Source organism: Odocoileus virginianus, chromosome X, assembly GCF_023699985.2.
Source record: "Odocoileus virginianus isolate 20LAN1187 ecotype Illinois chromosome X, Ovbor_1.2, whole genome shotgun sequence".
Taxonomy (NCBI): Eukaryota; Metazoa; Chordata; class Mammalia; order Artiodactyla; family Cervidae; genus Odocoileus; species Odocoileus virginianus.
The window spans coordinates 53,355,101-53,373,383 of record NC_069708.1 but is presented as its reverse complement, the minus strand read 5'-3'; the positions used below and the strand labels follow the sequence as shown (position 1 = coordinate 53,373,383).

General features: G+C 39.5%; 1 protein-coding gene across 2 annotated transcripts in view; it reads left to right on the top strand.

Annotated features, from left to right (window-relative positions):
• Window positions 1–18,283, top strand: part of IL1RAPL2 (interleukin 1 receptor accessory protein like 2) — a 1,257,588-nt gene that overhangs the window by 672,797 nt on the left and 566,508 nt on the right. For both annotated transcript variants that reach the window (XM_070461797.1, XM_070461798.1), the window contains exon 3: window positions 14,120–14,393. In XM_070461797.1, the coding sequence (XP_070317898.1) occupies window positions 14,120–14,393 (274 nt within the window). The remainder of the gene's footprint in view (window positions 1–14,119; window positions 14,394–18,283) is intronic.

Here is an 18,283-nt window from a genome sequence, read left to right as displayed (position 1 = left end):
GTATGCTAATGGGGAGAGCTGAGGGCAATTACTAATAGCTCCAGAAAGAATGAAGTGGCTGAGCCAAAGCAGAAATGATGCTCAGCTGTGGATGTGTCTAATGGTGAAAGTAAAGTCTGGTGCTGTGAAGAACAGTATTGCATAGGAACCTGGAATGTTTAGGTCCATGAATTGAACATGGTCAGCAGGAGATGGCAAGGTTGAACATTGATATCTTAGGAATCAGTGAACTAAAATGTATGGGAATGGCCAATTTTGATTCAGATGACAGTTAAGAATCCCTTAGAAGAAATGTAGTAGCCCTCATGGTCAACTGAAAAGTTTGAAGTTCAATACATGGTGCAACCTCAAAAACAACAGAATGATCTTGGTTTGTTTCCAAGGTAAATCATTTCTTTTGGAAAGTGGTAGGTGGCCATTTTGATAGGGTAGGGCCTAATTTGTAAGGACTTGGGTGATAGACTTGGTGATTTTGATCAGCTATTAGCATAGACTCATGAGTTCTGGAGTGGGATATAGAGGTGAGTTTATTTTGTGATTACTGTTTATTGTGATGCTAGCTAATAGGAAAGTAGCAAACTTTTGTTACTGTGAACACATTTTGTACATTGAACCTGGTTGCTAGCATTTGGTGGCTCAGATGGAAAAGAGTGCCTGCGCTGTGGGAGACCTGGGTTCATTCCCTGAGTCAGGAAGATCCCCTGGAGCAGGAAATGGCAACCAATTTCAGTATTGTTGCCTGAAAATCCCATGGATGGAGGAGCCTGGCAGGTCCATGAGGTCACAAAGAGTCAGACAGGACTGAGCTAATAACATTTCCACTTGGATGTATTACTGCTCTGGTGGTAGGAGGAGTTTTAAGGCCTTTGACACATGCAAATAACTTTTGATTATTAGTGAATTTTGAGGGGGGAAACCCCACACAATTTCATCCCTTAAAGATTTAATGAATGCCTACTTTGTGCAATGCATTGGGCCTTGTTCTAGAGATACAAAGGAAGTAAGACACCCATCTAACTGGGAAGGAGATCTGTAGGCAAACACGTAGTCAGAGCACCACAGGGGAAAAAAAATGGACACTGGCCATTTTTTGGAAGTACAGTTTTTGGAAGTGGCATTTGAAGCTGGGTCTTCAAAGATATGGAACAATGGACTGGTTCAACTGGGAAATGGAACAACAGACTTGTTCAACACTGGGAAAGAAGTATGTCAAGGCAGTATTTATGTCAAGGCTGCTTATTTAACTGATATGCCGAGAATATTATGAGAAATGCTGGGCTGGATGAAGCACAATCTGGAATCAAGACTGCGGGGAGAAATATCAACAATCTCAGATATGCAGACGATACCACTCTTATGGCAGAAAATGAAGAGGAACTAAAGAACCTCTTTTTGAAGATAAAAGAGAAGAGTGGAAAAGCTGGCTTAAAACTCAACATTCAAAGAACAAAGACCATGGCATCCAGTCCCATCACTTCATGGCAAATAGATGGGGGAGCAATGGAAACAGTGACAGATTTTATTTTCTTGGGCTCCAAAATCACTGCAGATGGTGACTGCAGCCATGAAATTAAAAGACACTTGCTCCCTGGAAGAAAAGCAATGACAAACCTAGACAGCATATTAAAAAGCAGAGATGTTAGTTTGCCAACAAAGGTGCATATAGTCAAATCTATGCTTTTTCCACTAGTCATATATGGATGTGAGAGCTGGACCATAAAGAAAGCTGAGCGCCAAAGAATTGAAGCTTCTGAACTGTGGTGTTGGAGATGACTCTTGAGAGTCCCTTGGACTGGAAGGAGATAAATGAGTCAATCCTAAAGGAAATCAGCCCTGAATATTGAATGGAAGGAATGATGCTGAAGCTGAAGCCCCAACATTTTGGCCACCTGATGTGAAGAGCTGACTTACTGGAAAAGACCCTGATGCTGGGCAAGATTGAAGGCAGGAGGAGAAGGGGACAGCAGAGATGGTTCAGTGGTATCACTGACTAAATGGACATGAGTTTGAGCAAGCTCTGGGAGATAATGAAGGGCAGGGAAGCCTGGCATGCTGCAGTCCATGGGGTCACAAAGAGTTGGACACAACTGAGCAACTGAACAACAACTTGGAAGATAAATAGGATCTCCACAGATAGGCACAGAGGCAAAGGGCAATCTAGTGGAAGGACCCAGAAGAACAAAGGCAGAGAAATGAATGGCATACCAGGGACTGAAGTGGAGGGTGTGTGAAGACTTGTGGCTGAGATGAGAAAAGACAGGCAGGCCATCCCTGATGAGCCAGAGAAGGTAGGCTTAGGCTTTTGCATACCAGGAACCACTGCAGGTTTTGAGCAGTAAAGGGACATGGTCTTATGCATCAGAAAGATCATTTTGGTAGCTGACTACAGAACACATTCAAATGGAAAAGTTGGGAGACCATTTAGAAAGATATTGCAATAGTCTAAGCAGGACATGGGAAGGGCCCAGACTTTCATGTCTATGAGGAGGGAGAGGAGAGGGAAGAATTTGAGAGACTTTTCAGAAATGTTTTAAGGGAGGGGCAGAGGGAGGTCAGCGGGAAGGGAAAGGCAGGATTCAGGGGTGGCTTCCAAAATTCTCGGCTTGGATGACCGTGAACGTGAGAGGCAGAGAGGATTTGCATTGGAGATAAGCTTACTATTGTCAAGCATCCTGGATTTGAGGGAGTAGCAGAAAGCATGCTAGAGGGATTGGTGGGCAGTGCTAATATCCTGTCTCCCATAGGCACATTTGCTACCGCAGCCTTCAAATGAACATCAGTGCATTTAAGAAGAGCTTCAGGCTAGTGGGTAATACCCAAGGAGGCTCATCAAGCTTCGGGTAATCAGGAGTTGAAGAGTTGGTTGTAAAACCTCATGTGGCCTCACCTTCAGAACATAATTGAGGCTTATTTGTCAAATAAAGAGTGAAGGAATGATCTTGACAAAGCACAGCACAAATTCTGTAATGAAAGGCTAATGACGATGGTTGCTAGGCCATTATTAAGCATAATAACTAGGTTGAAATGAGATGAAGGACTTCATTGAGGCAGAACTTTGCCATTGATAAATAGTAGGGGGTAAAAGTGTAAAAGGAGACCATGCAATCCAATTCATAAAAAATGTAGAAATGCTTTTTAAAACCCAAAGCAATAATCATTCATTGTATTTATAGATGTGGAGTGGGGAATATGGATAGATACTGCCACGGAAATGAAATTTTAGAAATCAAAAATTTTCTCACTGTCAGAACTTTATTTTAAAAATGATGAAACAGTTCTGTCCATATTTCCAGGCTGGGGGCAAAGAGGTGTATATTCAGCAGCTGTGGCACAGGCCAATCACTTCTTGGAGAGTCTGACATTTTATTCTTGGAGGCTGATCCCTTGAGGCAGACAGCATCCACTGTGATGGGTATAAATAAAAAGAATTTTGTCTTTAGACCTGTGTTTGGAGGAGAGCTGAGAGAGATGCAGGTGTATAACTCCTATATCAAAATATCAAAAATAAAGAGAGTAATGTATTCAATAGGCACAATACATAGTAAGTACAAATATTAAGCATAGAACTCTATTTCTGGTTTATAATGTTAGGAATTGGGTGATCATCCTTAGATATTTAATTTAAAATAAATATGGGTCAGATAAGATTTATCCAAGTTTTAGAACTGATCTTCAGAGGTTAAATCAAGTACACAGATTATTAATAATTCATTACCCTGTATATTATGTATATTTCATAGATAAATAATTGGCATACATTATTTGATGGTTACTATTCACACAATAGTTAGTACTTGGGGATAGACTATTACTCAGCTGGAAAGGTTCACTGTACCTAATAGGGCTGTGCTATTTGGAATATATTTGATAATTTGGATTCCTACAAATTTTAATATTTTCATGGATTATGAGCTGGGATGAAGAGTAGAGGAGGCAGTATATAGAACACACAGTAATTAAGAACATCAGTTTGGGAGTGAAGCTCACCTGCACTGGGGTCCAAACTCTGCCATTAAAACTTGAGTGACCTTGAGTAAGTCACTTAAACTCTCTGAGCTTTTCTTTTCTCCTCAGTGAAATGGGAATAGCAAGAGTCCCTACATCTCAGAACTGCTATGATAATGAAATCAGAAAACTACATGCAAAGCATCTATCACAGTGCCTAGCTGTGAAAACAGTGCTAAGTTGCTTCAGTTGTGTCCAACTATGTGCGATCCTATGGACTGTAGCCTGCTAGGCTCTTCTGTCCATGGGATTCTCCAGGCAAGAATACTGGAGTACATGGCCATGCCCACTTCCAGGGGATCTTACTGACCCAGGGATTGAACCTGGGTCTCCAGCATTGCAGGCAGATTCTTTAACATCTGAGCCACCAGGGAAACATTCAAGGAATGCTAGTAGCTGCTGTTGCATCTTTCTTAGCTGGGTCATTTACCTGGCATATGTAACCTAGTTACCCAATTTGAGAAAGATCTTAGGTACATGCTTAGCTTTTGGCTCCCTCTATCACCTACCCCTAATGGTGCATCCCCAGAGGTTTGCTATGAACCCACCCCAGCAACCAGTGGTTGGCAGACAGCAAATCTTTAGTTCAAAATACTAAATGGAGAAAAGATATTCAGTTCAGTAGCTCGGTCATGTCCAACTCTTTGCAACCCCATAGACTGCAGCATGTCAGGCCTCCCTGTCCATCACCAGCTACTGGGGTTTACTCAAACACATGTCCACTGAGTCAGTGACGGCATCTGTCATCCCCTTCTCCTCCTGCCTTCAATCTCCCCAGCATCAGCGTCTTTTCAGATAAGTCAGTTCATCGTAACAGGTGGCCAAAGTATTAGGGTTTCAGCTTCAACATCAGTCCTTCCAATTAATATTCAGGGCTGATTTCCTTTAGGATGGACTGGTTGGATCTCCTTGAAGTCCAAGGGACTCTCAAGAGTCTTCTCCAACACCACAGTTCAAAAGCATCAATTCTTCAGTGTTCAGTTTTCTTTGTAGTCCAATTCTCACATCGATACTGGAAAAACCATAGCCTTGACTAGATGGACCTTTGTTGACAAAGTAATGTGTCTGCTTTTCAATATGCTCTCTAGGTTGGTCATAACTTTCCTTCCAAGGAGTAAGCGTCTTTTAATTTCGTGACTGCAGTCACCATCTGCAGTGATTTTGGAGCCCAGAAAAATAACGTTAGCCACTGTTTCCACTGTTTCCCCATCTATTTGCCATGAAGTGATGGTACTGGATGCCATGACCTTAGTCTTCTGAATGTTGAGCTTTAAGCCAACTTTTTCACTATCCTCTTTCACTTTCATCAATTGGCTCTTTAGTTCTTTGCTTTCTGCCATAAGGGTGATATTATATGAATATCTGAAGTTATTAATACATCTCCTGGCAATCTTGACTCTAGCTTGTGCTTCATCCAGCCCAGTGTTTCTCATGATGTACTCTACATAAAAGTTAAATAAGCAGGGTGATAATATACAGCCTTGACATACTCCTTTCCCTATTTGGAACCAGTCTGCTGTTCCATGTCCGGTTCTAACTGTTGCTTTCTGACCTGCATACAGATTTCTCAAGAGGGAGGTCAGATGATCTGGTATTCCCACCTTTTTCAGAATTTTCCACAGTTTATTGTGATCCACACAGTCAAAGGCTTTGGCATAGTCAATAAAGCAGAAATAGATATTTTTCTGGAACTCTCCTGCTTTTTTGATAATCCAGTGGATGTTGGCAATTTGATCTCTGGTTCCTCTGCCTTTTCTAAAACCAGCTTGAACATCTGGAAGCTCATGTACTGTTGGAGCCTGGCTTGGAGAATTTTGAGCATTAGTTTACTAGCATGTAAGATGAGTACAATGGTGTGATAGTTTGAGCATTCTTTAGCATTGCCTTTCTTTGGGACTGGAATGAAAGCTGAACTTTTCCAGTCCTGTGGCCACTGCTGAGTTTTCCAAGTGTGCTGGCATATTGAGTGCAGCACTTTCACAGCATCATCTTTTAGGATTTGAAATAGCTTGACTGGAATTCCATCATCTCCACTAGCTTTGTTCATAGTGATGCTTCCTAAGGCCCACTTGACTTCACATTCCAGGATGTCTGGCTCTAGGTGAGGGATCATGCCATCATGATTATCTGGGTCGTGAAGATCTTTGTTGTATAGTACTTCTGTGTATTCTTGCCACCTCTTCTTAATATTTTCTGATTCTGTTAGGTCCATACCATTTCTGTCCTTTATTGAGCCCATCTTTGCATGAAATATTCCCTTGGTATCTCTACTTTTCTTGAATAGATCTCTAGTCTTTCCCATTCTGCTGGTTTCCTTCTATTTCTTTGCATTGATCACTTAGGAAGGCTTTCTTATCTCTCCTTGCTATTCTTTGGAACTCTGCATTCAAATGGGTATATCTTTCCTTTTCTCCTTTGCTTTTCACTTCTCTTCTTTTCTCAGCTATTTGTAAGGCCTCCTCAGACAGCCATTTTGCTTTTTTGCATTTCTTTTTCTCGGGGATGGTCTCGATCCCTGTCTCCTGTACAATGTCACAAACCTCTGTCCATAGTTCATCAGGCACTCTGTCTATCAGATCTAGTTCCTTAAATCTATTTCTCACTTCCAGTATATAATCATAAGGGATTTGATTTAGGTCATACCTGAATGGCTTAGTGGTTTTCCCCACTTTTTTCAATTTAAGTCTGAATTTGACAATAAGGAGTTCATGGTCTGAGCCACAGTGAGCTCCTGGTCTTATTTTTGCTGACTGTATAGAGCTTCTCCATCTTTGGCTGCAAAGAATATAATCAATCTGATTTGGGTGTTGACCATCTGGTGATGTTCATGTGTAGAGTTTTCTCTTGTGTTGTTGGAAGAGGGTGTTTGCTATGACCAGTGCATTCTCTTGGCAAAATTTTATTAGCCTTGCCCTGCTTCATTCTGGTTCAGTGTTTCCCAAATGTGTTTTAGCATGATTCCCTTTCTGAAGAGGATTAGGTGTGTCAGAGAATATGCTATGAAATACAGTGTTTAATAGGGATTTATCATCAAATCATGGTATGTTATAATCATCTTTGCATGAAATGTTCCCTTGGTATCTCTAATTTTCATGAAGAGATTTCTAGTCTTTCACATTCTAATATTTCCCTCAATTTCTTTGCACTGATTACTGAGGAAGGCTTTCTTATCTCTCCTTGCTATTCTTTGGAACTCTGCATTCATATGGGCATATCTTTCCTTTTCTCCTTTGCTTTTTGCTTCTCTTCTTTTCACAGCTATTTGTAAGGTCTCCTCATGCAGCCATTTTGCTTTTTTGCATTTCTTTTTCTTGGGGATGGTATTGACCCCTGTCTCCTGTACAATGTCATGAACCTCCATCCATAATTGTTCAGGCACTCTGTCTATCAGATCTAATCCCTTGAATCTATTTGTCACGTCCACTGTATAATCATAAGGGATTTGCTATAAGTCATACCTGAATTGTCTAGTGGTTCTCCCTACTTTCTTCAATTTAAGTCTGAATTTGGAATAAGGAGTTCATGATCCGAGCCACAGTCAGTTTTGGTCTTGTTTTTGCTGACTGTATAGAGCTTCTTCATCTTTGGCTGCAAAGAATATAATCAATCTTATTTTGCTATTGACAATCTGCTGATGTCCTTGTGTCGAGTCTTCTCTTGTGTTGTTGGAAGAGCATGTTTGCTATGACCAGTGTGTTCTCTTGTCAAAGCACTATTAGCCTTTGTCCTGCTTCATTATGTACTCCAAGGCCAAATTTGCCTGTTACTCCAGGTGTTTCTTGACTTCCTACTTTTGCATTCCAGTCCCCTATAATGAAAAGGGCATCTTTTTTGGGTGTTAGTTCTCGAAGGTATTGTAGGTCTTCATAGAACCGTTCAAATTCAGCTTCTTCAGCGTTACTGGTCAGGGCATAGACTTGAATTCCCGTGATATTGCATGGTTTGCCTTGGAAACTAACAGAGATCATTTTGTCGTTTCTGAGATTGCATCCAAGTACTGCATTTCAGACTCTTTTGTTGACTATGATGGCTACTCCATTTCTTCTAAGGGATTCTTGCCATCAGTAGTAAATAAGTTATTACACTGGTAGAAAAGTTATTATACTATACAAAAACTTGCACAGCCTGCCCTCTAGTGGTAATTTGATGAATTTCCCCCAACAGTTGCCCTGTTGATTCACAAATGAGAGTTGGCCATAAAAATGAATGGCATGTAGCTGACATAGTTATCAAAAACCATCTGGCTTAAAAATTCAATTTATTAATAATTTTTTGTTAATAATAATAAATTAATACCAGATGTACATCCCAGGCAAAGGACTTAGGTTGTAATGAACCTAAGACATCTGGAACTTGTAATGAACATCAAGACATCTGGAGCTTGCCTATTTTCGTATGCTAATTTTACCTAAAGAGATTTCCAATTTGGGGCAGATATCCAGAACTGGCATTTCTATACATAGATATATATCCTATTCCCCAGTGAAAACTGTAATGTACATAGCCATTAGAGTCTGTAATTTTATTGCAGGCGATATTCTTATTTTCTAAAATAATATAATTGTTGTTGCTGGTTTAACTGTTGTTGTTGTTGATTTAATCCCTCTTTGAGAAATTAAATGTTTTTCTCAGGAATTTGTTTCCACAGCAGGTAGATGTGACAAGATTTGCTTTTCCAGATGTATTGGCAAGGAAACCAAGGCTTATCTATAAGCAGGCTAAATAGGTTTGCTTTGGTCACCCAGGGCACTTTCCAGGATACTGCATTAGTTTTCACCCCTAGGAATCTCCTGTTGGCAAAATAAATTGCATGAGCACTAACATGCAATGTTATATGCTATATTAAATGTGCTTCATATTTTTGAATTTTCATGTCAAACTCCTTAAGCACATGCTTGTTTTTCAGTCTGAAATGAAAGCAATGAAAATCGAGAACTGGGTTTTAAAGAAGTGACTTTCTTTGCTCCATTTAAGTGTTTTGTATCACTCAGATATTTAAACATTTCTACCAACATGACCAAACTAAGAGTGATAATTTTGGGAGTTTTATAGAAACCTAAATCAAGTAAGCTGAAATGAGAATCTAAAGAAATACAATTGTTCCTTTAAATACTTGAATTGCTATTCTTGCAAGTCAAGAATGAATAGGGAATGGTTAATTTAGAAATAGGTATTTTTCAGTGGAATGATGGAAATATTTATAGCCATACTGAGGGACTGACTGTGAAGCAGAAGACAGTCAGGCCTTCCTGATGTTTTTGGTGGATTTGCTCTGTAGCAAGCTTCAATCCAACTGCAGAATGTTGCTGCTTTTCTCTCTCTCTCTCTCTTTTTTTTGAAGGGGGATTGTTTTCCTTCTTGAAAAGAAAAGTGAAATTGTTAATCACTCAGTCATGTCCATCTCTTTGAATGTCATGATCTGTAACCCACCAGGCTCCTCTGTCCATGAGATTCTACATGCAAGAATACTGGAGTGGATTGTCATTCCCTTCTCCAGGGGATCTTCCCCACTCAGTGATTGAACCCAGGTCTCCTGCATTACAGGCAGATTCTTTACTGTCTGATCTACCAGGGACCTACAGTGCCTCTATTTACACTTGTGGCTAGTTAGTGGAATGCAGTTATCAAGCCATCTTCGGGAGAAGCCAGTCTGTCCAGAAACCACCATTCTTCAGAGGCTTTTGGGGGCAAACCTACATAGGTATGACTGGAGTTGTGAACAGAACAGGACTGGATCCCTCTGTGAATGAGAGGCCTTGCCGATAAGGTCAAACTTGCAGGTGGGCTTTCTCTGTGGGCTCCTGAGTTCTGCTATGTCCCTAACCTGGCCATAGCATGCTCCCTTCTCAGCTGCATCACAGATCTATTCATTCTCCTGTTTGCCAGATACATATGGAGTGTCAACATGCAAAGGGCTCTGACTGCATGGCATGTATTACAATCTCCTTCTCATGACAAACATGTGACTTATACTGGTGACTTCTGATAGTACCATCTTTGATCCCTGGAATGGCTCTTGGAAAACTAAGTTTTATGTGATCTTTCTTCTGTTCCTGCCCTTTTTTGTGACCCTTTCATGTTTTTTTCTTAACCTTCTCTCTCACCCTCAAGGTATCAATCCCATCATGTTCCCTTGCCACCTGAGCTTCCAGACCTCTTACTTCAGTAGGCCTTAGTTGTTTCACCAGTCCCAAATCTAAAGAGAAATGCACTATATCATATTTTATCCCTCCTTGCCCTCTGTCTCTGTTGGTTTTCCTAGGAATAACAGTCCATTAAAAATGAATCATACCACCTTGCTGGAATCTGATAGTGTTTCTGTACTCTCTAGATATAAGGTTATAAAGTCTTTACTCATGGGAATGGATTTCTGCTGATGAAAGTTCAGTGTGGAAAAATATTTGGTGTCAGATAAGACTTCATGTATCCCTAGTATCTTGTTGTTTGTATAATCCACTTTTTTTTTGGAAAACTGCCTCAGGTGTTTTGAGATACATTATATTCTAACTTATGTGGTAAATACAGTTGTGTTGGCCCCTGCCCATATTCTCAGGTTCTACCTCCTGGGATTCAACCAACCATGGGTGGAAAATATTTTTGAAAGATTCCAAAAAGTTCTAAAAGGCAGAACTTGAATTTTCTACACACTGGCAATTATGTTGCATTTACATCTGTATCACATTTACTTTGTATTAGCTATTATGAGCAAGCTAGAGATGATTTAAAGGATATTGGAAGGTATATGTAGATTATAAGAAACTACCATGTCATTTTATATAAGAGACTTGAGCATTCAGAGGTGTTGATATCCTTGGGGGTCATGAAATCAGTCCCCTGCAGATATTGAGGGATGATCATACTAAGGGAAAAGAATAAGAGGATAACCTTTGGAAATTGTCCTTATTATTGAATATCTGTTCTCTGTCTGTTGACAACTTTGTAACTAAAGATTCCCTCTCTGCTACCTAAAGCAAGGGAACAGAAGAAAAGGAACCATAAACTATTAAACCAAATCCATTTTACCCAGCTAGCACTTAAGAGGAAATGAATTCTCAGTGTCCTCTCAGAGTCTGTATGACAAAGCTGATTGTAATGGCACTTAAATGTCTTCACCCTCCTTTGAGCTTGATTATCATGTCCCAAGAGCAGATATTTTGATTATTTTTATACAAACCATGTCCTGTCAGTAATGGGACAAACACCTAACATTGTACAGGTGTAGATTATGCAACAGATTGTTTAGAGAAAGTAACTACAGGGATTTAGAGTGCAAATGAAAAAACATTCCAGATTTTTTTTTTTCTATCAAGTAGGTAATCATCGAGGTTTAAAACTACTCTTCCAAGCCACATTTGTTAATTCATAAGCATTTGCTATGCACCTTTAGAGTGAGGGAAAAACAAAAACTGGAATGTGAAGGAGTTTTTAAGAAACCTCCGTATTTTTTTTGTTTCTCCTATTAACCAACTTTTAGGTCTCCCCAGTGGCTCAGTAGGAAACAATCTGCCCGCGATGTAGGAAACACAGGAAATGTAGGTGCAATCTGGTTCAGGAAGATCCTTGGATGAGATAATGGTAATCCACTCTAGTATTCTGTCTGGAGAATTCCATGGATGGAGGAACCTGGTGAGCAACAGCCTATAGGGTCACAAAGAGTTGGATATGACTAAAATGACTTAGCATAGCATGAGAAAAAAAATACATTTTCTAAAAAAAGGCATATCGTTTCCTCTCAGTTGTGTTAATGTATGGGAGCAATATCACAAATAATCCATAGTAGGGAAAATATAAAATTCATTTAAAGATGACAATGCAATAAATATCAAAATTGCATTAAATGCAGTGATGTATCACCAGTAATCTACAATGACCCCAAAGATTAAGTAATGTAGATTCCCCCCCCTTCCTGTTCTTGACAGTTATGAGAATGACAAGTGACAGGTAAACAACTGATACCTGGAAGTGAATTAAAAAAAAAACCCAAAAGATAGCTAGAGATCAGTATGTACTTAGTCCAATTTGGTTGTACCTTTTTTTACTTCAACAGTGCACAATGGTCATCAAAATTCATAGTGATGAATCTGGTGCCCTGTGAGTCCTTAAAGTTCAAATGCCCTTCATTATAAATTTAGGGTGAGTTACTTGATTATTGATTTATTTCTAGTGAATATTGACATACTACAAGAGGGTTTGAGGCAACTTATAATAAATGCTCATATGCAGCAAGGCAGTGAAAAATGAAGTCACAAAGAGATCAGAAGTCAAAGAATTCAAAGACTTTCTTGGGCTACAGACCCCTTTGAAGATCTGATAAAGAGCTATGGAAGCTATGGAACCTTACCTCAGAAAAGTATAGCTATGCAAATAAACACCACCTTGAAATCTATCCAGTCAATCTGCCTCTGGGTGTCCTTGAACCTCAGGTCAAGAAGCCCTTCTGTAGAGAAAGCAAAATCCTGAGGTAGGATAGTTTATTACACTTGAGCATTGCATGTAGCTCTGAGCTTTTCCTGTCAACTGAGGGTAAAAGGTAAACACATTGGGCTACAGAGTTCTCAACATCTAAAAAAAGGAAGCAGATGAGTTCACAAAATGATAAGCAAAACATAATTTTAAAATGACAGTGTTTATACAGTTTACAAAAGGATTATTTTATAAGGGGTAATCAAGTCACACAAAGGGATGTAGCATAATTTGATGAAATTCTTTGAAAATCAGCAATTGGAAGTAGAATAGCTATGCTAATTGTACTGACTAGCATATAAAATTAGCCACAGTGTCTCATTTCCAACCTTTTCGGAAAAGAGAAAATTCACTGTATATGTCTTTCTTTAATGGTAGATTTACCCACCTAATATTATTTGATTAAACTTGACATTAATATAGGACATTAATATAATATATTCCCATGAGCACACACCAGCTGAGCAGCAAGGGAGGCCTAAGGGTATAAAAAGAAACTGAGCTGTGATTAAATATCTGCTATTAATAGGTCATACCATGGAAAACTGGCATGTAGACAGTGGCAAATAATCACTTTAGGTACCCACTGCTTCCAGCTCTGGCATCTACTTTCTCAAAGGCAAATAAATAAAACAATGGTTCTGGTCACAATTATAGACAGGGGCAGTACAGGATAGGGATTAAGAAAACAGTTTCTGGAATCACAGACTGGTTTTCCACCATTTATTAGCTCAGTATCCATAGACAAAGTCACTAAACTTTCCTGAGTCTCATTTATTTTCTCATCTATAAAATAAGAATAATAAAAACCTCAATCTCAGGGCTCCTCCTAGACTATACAGGAGTCCTAACAAAATCTCTGTTTTGTGGGTCTCCTGTCTATATAAGCAATTTGAGTCACCAAAAATCAGCATGCCAGGGTCATTCCAGCCATCCAGTCCCACACAATCCTGTTAACTGGATGTTGTTTGGCTGGCAGTAATGATGCTGACATGCTGCAATTCACGGGGTCGCAAAGAGTCAGACACAACTGAGCGACTGAAATGAACTGAACTGGACTGAATGATACACTTGGCCAACCACCCTACTGGAATTGGTACCTAGTTGTGGGGACCCCAGAAATATCCCATAGGTAAGAATGCTGGAGCTCCTTGGAGGATCTAATCAACTCCAAGCAGATTACTGTAGAGGACTGGAAATACTCCAAAGGCACAGGGATAGAACAAGAATCCTGCTTGCCCAGGTCCAAGGATAAGATATATCTCATAGGACAGTAGTCCCCAACGTTTTTGGCACCAGGAAGTGGTCTCATGGAAAACAAGTTTTTCACAGACCTAGGGGATGAGAGTGATAAGAAGTGACTGTAAATACAGATGAAACCACTTACTCAACCACCACTCACCTCCTGCTGTGAAGCCCAGTTCCTAACAGGTTGTGGACCAGTAGAGGGGTACAGGTCCATGGCATGGGGATTTGGGGACCCCTGTCATAGGATCACTGGGAAGATTGAATGAGATAATCTATGTAAAGCATGTGACTCAGTGTCTAGCTCATAGTGAGTTCTCAGTATATGTTGGCAATGACTGATTATTGCTCTCATCATTATCAACAATGTTCATTGCATCTCATGCCCAATCTGGTTTTCTTTCAGTGGATGGCTGCATTGACTGGTCAGTGGATCTCAAGACATACATGGCTTTGGCAGGTGAGCCAGTCCGAGTGAAATGTGCCCTTTTCTACAGTTACATTCGTACCAACTATAGCATGGCCCAAAGCACTGGGCTCAGGCTGATGTGGTACAAAAACAAAGATGATTTGGAAGAACCCATCATCTTTTCAGAGGTCAGGATGAGCAAAGAGGAAGATTCAATATGGTTTCACTCAGTTGAGGCACAAGACAGTGGATTCTACACTTGTGTTTTAAGGTGAGTGCTATGTGAAAACATTGTTCAACGTCACAAGTGGTAATCTTGTTTAGGACTGAAGTGTGTAAGGGTGCCTTATGTTATACAGTGGGTATATTCTTGACAGGCTGCAGTGCATGTGGAGCTTCTGTAAATTTCATTTTAATTATTTATCAAAGCGACATAGCAAGTTCTTATCACATTTTCATAAAGCAAGATTCCCATTTACTGTGTGTACTCATTTAATTCATACAATTTTGCAATTCATCTATTCCCCATCTCCACCCCTTCCCCAGGGTCTTATATAAACCATCTCTGACTTATGATGGATGGTTGGACTTAAAATTTTTCAATTTTATGATGGTGCAAAAGTGACACATATTCAACATAAACCACACTTTAAATTCTGAATCTTTTCCATGTTAGCAATATGTGACATGATAATATTTCATGATGCTGGGTAGTAACAGGCAGTAAGTTGCAGCTCTCTGTCAGCCATGTGATCATGGGGTAAAAAAATGGTATACTTAAAATCACTCTGTACCCATATAACTATTTTGTTTTTCACTTTCAATACATTACATGAAATATTCAATACTTTATTATAAAATAGGCTTTGTATTAGATCATTTTGCCCAATGTGAAATGAAAGTGTTCTGAGTACATTTAAGGTAGACTAGGCTAAACTATGATGTTCAGTAGGTTAGGTGTATTAAATGTATTTTCAACTTGGGTTTCCCAGGTGGCTCAGTGGTAAAGAACCTATCTGCCAATGCAGGAGATGCAGAGATGCAGGTTCCATCCCTGAGTAAGGAAGATCCCCTGGAGAAGGAAATGGCAACCCACTTCATCATTCTTGCATGGGAGATCCCATGAACAGGGGAGCCTGGAAGGCTATAGTCTATGGGGTTGCAAAGAGTAGGACACAACTGAGTGACTAAACAACAGCAGCAGTGGGTTTATCAGGCCATAACCCTAATGGTTAATACAGGAAGATCTGTATTAACAAATGTTTTTGTATAGAGCTACTTGGCTCAATGATCTTGATATCTGGCCATGAAAATTACCTAAATTATCATTTAGGTCAGGGTCTCAGCTTTATTATTCATGGAAAATAGCTTCAAATGCTTCTGGGAGATCTTTTAACAGGTGAGCTTCTGCCGAAATTCTTCGTAGAATCTGCAATGTGAATTTGAGTCTTCTGTATCTAAGTATTCAATGTGGGACCCTATAAACATATGGTCCTCCTGTCTTCCTATATAGTATACTAGGAAGATACCACATATACAGTTCCTGTTTGCAAGAAGTTCATAGTGACAGGAAATCAGTTTTTGCTCAGGAATTCCACAATATGTCCTTCCTGCCCTCTCCACCTCCCCTTTTCAGGGTCTAAAATCTCAAATCTCAGATAAAGACTGCATTAAGTGTTGAAGTAGATAGCTAAGGTGACTTTAAACCCATTTTCAAAACTGCCATTTGATAAGTCTGATCTTGCTCACCAGGGATCTGCATTCTGTTGTTTGATTTTACCTTCTGGGAAATGCAGACCCTTCCATTTTTGTTTCCTGTAGACTTTGTCTGATGCCAAAGCTATGTCACCTCTTCATCAAAAGCACTTAGAAATTCCTAGTGTGGCCTCATTGTTCAAAAGGGCAGGAGAACAGGTGGTATATAAATAGAGAACTTTCTTGATGCCTTAAGAATCACTTTTGAAAAAAAAATAATTTTTGTATGTGTGTTGCGAGGAAGTATTGGGGAAACAAGTTTCATCTCTTTGTGGTGGGCAAAAGCCCCAGAATAGTGGCAAAAGTAGCAATCATTCTGATCATTCCCTTAGTAATAAGCAGCATTTTCACCTCCTTGGACAGTTCTTGGCGGAACTGAGAAGTGGGTGTAATTTGGCTTCACTCTCTTCTTTAGGGTGCTGCTACTCTCTCCCTGTTTATACCTTCTTCATTCCCCACCCTCGTTAAATCCTGCCAATGTAAAATAAATAATTTTTCCTCCTGGAATTCAATTTGCTCTGTTTTGTTTTCACAAATTAAATATTTTATTTGCAGAGCATCAGCCAACTACATACAGGTGCTATATTTATAATGAATTACTGAATTAATTACTGCTTATTTCCCCTGCCCTGCTTATTTCCCCAGTCTGGCTCTCTTTCCTCTCTTCCTATTTTCCTTAAAAAAAATATAACACTCATGTACTCATCTTACCCTTTCCCCTCTCTAATAAATGCTAACAGTCTAGTGTGTGTCCTTGCATGCATGTGTGCTAAGTCGTTTCACTTGTGTCTGGCTCTTTGCGACCCTATGGTCTATAACCTGCCAGGTTCCTCTGTCCATGGGATTCTCCAGGACCCTGCAAGAATACTGCAGTGGGTTGCCATGCCCTCCTCCTGAGGATCTTTCCAATCCAGGGATCGAACCCACGTCTCTTACATCTCTTGCATTGGCAGGAGAGTTCTTTACCACTAGCACCACCTGGGAAGCCCGTATCCTTCAATACCTTCTCCTGATTCTTTTAATTGCACAAGCATATCTACATGGGGATTTTCTCCTGTTTTACAAACTAAAAAGAGAGTTACATATTTCCCTGCATTTTCTTTCTGTATTAAAAATATATATTGGAAATATTTCCAAGTCAACTGATAGAGAGTGCACTCATCCTTTTAAGTATATACTGTTCTGTGTTGTTCAATAGTCTATGATATCACAATTTAGTCTATCATTTTGCTATTGATGGGCATATATATTTTTCCCTATAAAAAGTGCTGCAATAAAAGCTCCTAACTGGCTTTTAAATATTCTTTAAAATTTTTAGATCAGTTTTAGACTTACAGAATTATTTCAAAGAAACTCCAGAAAGTTTCTGTATGGCCTATAGCCATTTCCCCTAGTATTAACCTTTTCCATGACTGTGGTACACTTGTTATGACCAATGAACCAATCATCATTAACTAAAGTCCATATTTTATTCAGATTTCCTCAGATTTTGCTTAATGCCCCTTTTCTGTTCCAGGATTCCATCTTGGAGACCACCTTACATTTAATTGTCATGTCTCCTTAAGTTCCTTTTGGCTGTAGGGGTTTCTCACACTGTTCTTGTTTCTAATAACATTGACAGTTTAAATAATACTATTCAAACATTTTGTAGAATGTCTCTCAAGTCTCAACCTGATAATTTTTCATGCTTATACTGGGGTAATGTGTTTTGAGGAGGAAGAACACAGAGGTAAAATGCATTCTCATCACATCATGTCAAGGGTAGGGAGTATCAACATGTTTTATCACTGTTGATATTGACCTTGATCATCTGGCTCAAGGTAGTGTTTGTCTTTCTCTACTCTGAAGTTGTTATTTTTCCCCTCCTTTTTCAAACTGTCCTCTTTGGAAGGAAGTAGTTTTTCAATAGTCCATACGTAAGAAATGGTAGTTATGCTCCATTTCATTAAGAGCAAACTATGTACATAAGTGAAAGTGTTAGTCACTAAGCCATGTCTGACTCTTTGCAACCCCGTGAACTGTAGCCTACCAGGCTCCTCTGTCCACGGAATTTTCCAAGTAAGAATACTGGAGTGAGTAGCCATTCCCTTCTCCAGGGGATCTTCCTGATCCATGGATTGAACCCAGGTCTCCTGCATTGCAGGCAGATTCTTTACCATCTGAGCTACCAGGGAAGCCCATATCTATATAAAATTATTTAAATTTCTTCTGCATGGGATATTTGTTTTTTCTCCCATTTATTTATTCAATCATTTATTATATCACTATGGACTCATGGACATTTATATTATACACTGGATAATAATTCAGTGTTACTGTATTTTCTGGGTCAAATTCATCCACCTTTGACCTTTGGAAGCTCTTTCAGTTGGTTCATCTGTCTCTTTGACATAACCTCCTCATTGT